The sequence below is a fragment of the Phalaenopsis equestris genome, unplaced genomic scaffold (genome assembly GCF_001263595.1).
Source record: "Phalaenopsis equestris unplaced genomic scaffold, ASM126359v1 Scaffold000090, whole genome shotgun sequence".
NCBI classification, from domain to species: Eukaryota; Viridiplantae; Streptophyta; class Magnoliopsida; order Asparagales; family Orchidaceae; genus Phalaenopsis; species Phalaenopsis equestris.
This window is the reverse complement of record NW_018164532.1, coordinates 748,112-754,394: the sequence shown is the minus strand read 5'-3', so window position 1 is coordinate 754,394 and position 6,283 is coordinate 748,112. Positions and strand designations below refer to the sequence as shown.

General features: G+C 36.0%; 1 protein-coding gene across 10 annotated transcripts in view; it reads left to right on the top strand.

Moving 5' to 3' along the window:
* Positions 1–99: 99 nt before the first annotated feature.
* LOC110020041 overlaps positions 100–6,283 on the top strand; it is a 10,656-nt gene continuing 4,472 nt past the window's right edge. For 4 of the 10 annotated variants that reach the window (XM_020718000.1, XM_020717999.1, XM_020718003.1 and 1 more), the window contains exons 1-2: positions 100–1,536; positions 2,355–2,396. In XM_020718000.1, coding sequence (XP_020573659.1) covers positions 259–981 — 723 coding nt within the window. In that variant the 5' untranslated portion in view covers positions 100–258 and the 3' untranslated portion in view covers positions 982–1,536; positions 2,355–2,396. Of the gene's footprint in view, positions 1,537–1,906; positions 2,397–6,283 lie in introns of those variants that run through there. The other 6 variants (XM_020718004.1, XM_020718001.1, XM_020718006.1 and 3 more) reach the window with 4 other exon arrangements.

Below are 6,283 nucleotides of genomic sequence, written 5' to 3'. Positions count from 1 at the left end.
ATGTACTATCTTCACCGTTTTTAAAAAATTACATTTTTGGATTTACATATATAAGGAAAGATGCCAGCCGTTGGAACTTTCAAGAGTCTTTCCCTCGTCGAAAAAATTAATAGGTTACAAAAAAATTGGCCGATTAAAAGCATCTCTCTGCAGTTCACTCTCGCGCTCATGGAGAAGTGATGAGCAGCATAGGTCTCCCCTAACCCTAACCCTGATTCCGTTCTTTTAATCGAATGTTTCATTGGTGATACGATAGGGATGGAAGGATCCGGCATGAGAAGCGAAGGCACCCATTCCTGCATTTCTTATTGCTCACCCATTGCATCGCCGGATCTGTCTAGCTGCCACCGATGCGGCCTCCGTTTTCCGATCAGTGATACTATAGATCGGTTTCGAATTCTCGATAGTCAGTGGCGCATCGTCATTCTCTGCTATGATTGCCTCGATGGCGTCAAATCTGCTAAGGTATGCTCTTACTGCTTCTTGGGGATTCCAGAGTCGGATGAGGGGCTTCTTGGCTGTATTGCATGCTCTTGCCGAGTTCACCGCGCATGCGTACCCCTGCATCACCGCAATCTCTGGCATTCCCAGATAGATACGGATAATTTTATCTGCGTTGACTGCTCCCCTGTTCGCAGATTTCGGGGTGAAGTTATTACCAAATCTGGATCCGGGACTAGATTTAGGTTTTTGTTGGAGGATTTAGTGGGGGAAGCGAAGTCAATTTCTGAGAAGGTTAGTGCGGAAGGTAAGGAAAGGAAGAATACGTTTAATAAAGCAATGGTGGCGAGGGGTTCTACCGAGGTCACTAAGACTGTACCGGGTGCCGTTCATTTAGTGAAGGAGCTTTCTCACAAAAATAATGTCCCTGATGAGGAATTAGCCCTTCGATTGCATCGATCCATAAATGGATCACAGAGGTTTTTCAGGACCTTTCGCCTTAAAGAAGAAAAGCGGTTGAATGTCTTAAGGAAAGTGTGACTTAGTAATTTTTCTTTCGGTGAGTTGCTGATTCAAATTCTCCTGGCTATCATGTAAAGATTGATGGCTGTTCTTAGGGTTAATCTCTTCTTGAGGTTAGAGAAGCTTCTCAACCAGTTCTGACTGGCAATCTGTTGGAGATGGAGGTTGGGGATCTGTTGAAGCAAATTAGGGGATGTAACAGTGAAGGTCTTGATGGCTTTTCCTTGAAGGAGAAGGATAACTTATTTATGTCCCTACATTCCACTAATGATTGCAGTAATATTGGTTCCGCATTGTTGCTAATAAATACTTGAATAAGATTTGTTGTTGGAGGGTTCCTCTGAACTGCAGCAAAAAACCATTGATGCCACAGGTCTGGATATAGGTCTAGATACTTGTACAAAGAAATATTTTGGAAGACAGTGGAGAAATCTAGAAGATTTATTGTAGTCAGCTGAGCTGTTTTTTGGGTAGGCTACCTAATCTTTATTGCCACTGACATGCTGAATGCACTCTTTCGATGTATTTAGTGACAATACCATTTCAAGTGAACAGATGCCACTGAGGACACAGGTAATTAATGTAACAAATTGCCCTACTTGTTTTGAGCATGTTTTTATGTATAAATAGTCCATCAACCATACAAAATAGATTCTAACGTTCTCTTATTCATAGTTTGTGATACAAAATCAATCTCAATTTAGCCGCTGGAACATGGAAGATTGATCCCAATTCCGATCTTAAGTGATTATTTCAGGCGCACGCCTGGCATACACTTGGATGCATGCGTGCATGCATAAATATTTATATGTATGAATATATGTTGGTCGTCATCAGCATCAGCTTTGAATGGTGATGGCAGCGTGTGGCAACTTGGGCGGCATATTTGGAAATCAATGAAGTTTTGGATTTATCAGAAAATTGAACGAAAGAGTACATCAAAATTTTATGCCGAATTTCACTTTCATCTTCCGAAATGCCAAACTTCTGAAAATTTTTGCAAAAGGAATATATTGCACTGATAATGTAGTAGGGATAACAAAGCCTAAATGATTTTAAATTGGAATAGATTAGGACAAAACAAGGTACCTCAGATGCCTCAAACCTAGTGTGCAAGTTAGACTCAACAACATGTGTGTTTGATTTGCTTGTTGTCTTAATCGGGAGGTCCAAATTTAAATCACTAGGTGAGTATGGTACTGCAGTGACCAATCAGATAGGCGTAGAGCCAACCAAAGTATATATAAAAAGGCCAAGCTCTTGTGAGATTAAAACGATGACAACACAGCTCATTTGTATTCTTTGATTAATTTGTCTGATTTGCTGTAAGAGGTCTGGAAAAAGCTAACTATTGATTGTGATAATTATGAATCTATTGTTCATGTGTGTAGGGGGTGAGCATGTGCAGTTCAGAACAGATGATGTAGCTAATGGTATGTCTGAATTCTTATGGTGAGCTTTATTAAATTATCTGCAAGGAAGTTGAGGCCATTTAGAATGATGCAAATCATTGGGATAATTACTTATGAATTAAAATTTTGGGAAGTTCTGGTATAGTTTCAAATTCCAATATATTTAATTTGATTTGATTTCATGTGCTTATTGCTAGTGCTGTGGATTTCTCTTGCTTTTTATTTTTTCCTTATGAATCATACAAGATCTTACCCACTGCATGTCAGCTATTTTTCTTTCGAAAATAAGATTTTAAAATTTAAATTTAGAATTTAATATATATATAATGTAATTTTAATTTTGTGAAAAAATACCATTTAAATTTCAATTTAAAATTTAAATTTCGAAAATAAGATATTAGAAATTTAAATTTCGAAAATACTATTTTAAAATTTAAATTTAAAATAAGATAAAATGTAATTTTAATTTTGTGAAAATGGTATCCTTTATTTTTGAAAAATGATGAGATCGAGTAGACATCATATATCTAGTAGTTTAAACAGTTGAGCACGATACCATAAAAGATATATCATCTTGAAGGATGGACGTATCACTTATTGGTAGACTTAACTATCTAAATTTAAAAATTTATGACTCTATTTTGGTATACGAAATTTATAGCCGACAAATTCTCCTATCTAATACACAGATTAGAAAGGGTTTAGATTAATCTGAGTTCTTAAATTCCCTATAGGAGCAAACTCCTATAGTTAATTACATCTTAGACAATTAAAATCACCTGAAAAAACTTTCGATAATGATCAGAGGTTTTGTGTTCAAGAATTCAACGTTCAAATTTCCACGATTGTTCATAGGAAAAGTCAAATGGGATAGGTTCAAATAGGAACAGTTATTTCTAGAATCCAAAGAAGTGAAATGTAGGAAATGTTGAAGATGCTGAATAATATTCAGTGACATCTCAAACTAATCTATGGTTTGGATTTACGTCTTTGAAAGAGAAATTATTTGATGTTTCAGTCATGCAAATTACTTAGATGTTCGGGACTTATATATGTATGTTTAATCTGAGAAAATGTGAGGATTTATGTCGCACTAAACGACGACCTCAGAATCCTAAAAAGTTTAGGACTTATATCGTACGATATGAAATCGTAGCAAATCCTAAAAGATAGCGTGAGGATTTACGTCGTGCAAGACGAACTACCTCGACGTCCTATAGGAATGTTATTTAAATCTATCGAAAAGCTTCTTCTGCTGTCTCTCTATTCTCACCTCGACCGCCATCCGAAAATGAGTTGTCATTTGCTCCAGATTTGTAGTCTCGATCGCTGCCCGGGGATGAATCACCAATTGACAATGTCGCCGTCTCGTCCCGAGAAGAAGGGAGGAAGAAGAGAGAAAATTATGCCTTAAAAGGTCTATCCTAGGGTTTTATACAAACATACTAGAAAGGTAGTAACTAAAGCATGAATACCGGTAAATGTATACAGTACAACAAAGAATAAAGAAAGAGACTATGCTATAAAATACGGTAAGAAAAATGCATGGGATATGTAGCGAAGTACAGTACAATACAAAATAAAAAGAAATATGCAGAAAATAAAGTACGGAAATCAAATAAATAAAAGCGTAACTGATCAAATTATGCTAAAGCTTCAAAACATATTGCAATTGTATGATATAAATGGGTTAGGTAAACATTTGCAGATTATAAAAGAAAGATTAAATGATGAACATATGAAAGTTTCAAGATGGGATATTAGATTTCAATTTGAAGATAGGCTCAGACTAGACCTCTTTTCTCTCCATCTCGATCCCACAGGCAACTGATATATCGAGGTCAACCTATCAATATCAACTAGAGGCCACCAACGAATCACCCCTATAAGACAGTCTTAGACCCTTTCGTTTAGTGAATATGTGAACGGAGTAGTATCTGAACTCCTCAAAGTGTGGTGCACCTATACGTGAAATGTAGTATCTGAACTCATCAAAGTGCAGTGCACTTATACGTAAAATGTAGTATATGAACTCATCAAAGTGTAGTGTATTTGTAGCAAATCCTAAAAGATAGTGTGAGGATTTACGTTGTGCAAGACGAACTACCTCGACGTCCTATAGGTATGTTATTTAAATCTATCAAAATCCAGTTGAAGCTTCTTCTGCTGTCTCTCTATTGTCACCTCGACCGCCATCCGAAAATGAGTTGTCATTTGCTCCAGATTTGTAGTCTCGATCGCTGCCCGGGGATGAATCACTATTGACAATGTCGCCGTCTCGTCCCGAGAAGAAGGGAGGAAGAAGAGAGAAAACTATGCCTCAAAAGGCTTATCCTAGGGTTTTATACAAACATACTAGAAAGGTAGTAACTAAAGCATGAATACTGGTAAATGTATTTAGTCCAATAAAGAACAAACAAAGAGACTATGTAGTAAAGTGCGGTAAGAAAATAGCATGGGAAACGTAGCAAAGTATAGTACAGTACAGAAAAAAAAGAAATATATAGAAAATAAAGTACAGAAATTAAATAAATAAAAGCGTACCCGATCAAATTTTACTAAAGCCTAAAAATAGATTGCAATTGTACAATATAAAAGGGTTAGGTAAACTTTTGCAGATTATAAAAGAAAAGTTAAATGATCAGCATATGAAAGTCTCATGATGGGATATTAGATTTCAATTTGGGGATAGGCTCAGATTAGACCTCTTTTTATTCCCTTGATCTCTCAGGCTACTGATATGTTGAAGTCAACTTATCAACATCAACTAGAGGTCACCAATAAATTACGTCTATAGCCAGACAGTCTTAGACCTTATCGTTTAGTGAATATGTGAACGGAGTAGTATCTGAACTCCTCAAAGTGTGGTGCACCTATACGTGAAATGTAGTATCTGAACTCATCAAAGTGCAGTGCACCTATACATGAAATGTAGTATATGAACTCATCAAAGTGTAGTGTATGTGTATGTGAAATGTAGTATCTGTTGTGCAGGGCGTAGTGTGTGGTGTTTGTTATATAATATCTGAGGTGTATTATGTTATTCGTGACGTAGTGTATGGATATTATAGTGTGTATGTGAGTGTAGTATTTATTTCTTGTGCAAGTGTAATATCTGTGTAAAACCCGTAATATTTATTCTTTTCTAAATACCAATTCTCAGGCACTTTGAAAGGGGTTAGAGCCGTTGACGATTTAGGAGTGAAAGGGCATCACACTAATTGAGTATTGATTTTGTATTTCAGCTATAAACAAAGCTGTCAAATGGTTCTTTGCATCATCGTCTATTACCCCTCATCTCGAACTAATAGACCACCTCAATATTTCATATGCTTATCTCATGAAATTTTAGAATTTTTTTATTTTTATATAATAAAAAATTGAAATAAACATATGCATATTATTTGCTTCTCGGAAAGTAAAAGGAATCAAATCTAACAATGGAGCTCTCACCTCAAATTGTGAAACTGTACATATGAGTATTGCATACTCCATTAATTTTCCAAGTGAAAACAAAAATTATAACATTTAAAATTAACTCTCAAAGTTAAAAGATAGTTTTCAACATATCCTCGAACAAAGGGCAGCAAAAGAGACAAAATTTGGGTCTCAAATGTATATCTTAAATCATAAAAATGAATTCCAGTAAGTATTTGAACAAGGGAGGCAGCAAGAAGCATCAAAACCGAGCCCCAAGTGTATATTTTCGATCCATAAAAGTAAATTCCAGCAGGTGTTTGAACAAGGGGAAATAAAGAAGGCATAAACCGAGCCCCCACATGCATCTCAAGTAATAAAAGTGGTTTTCAACATGTATTTAAACAAAGGGAAGCAAAGAGAGCAAAAATCGAGCCCCCATACAGCTACTCAAAGCACCAAAATATTTTCAATGTTCATACTCGAATAAA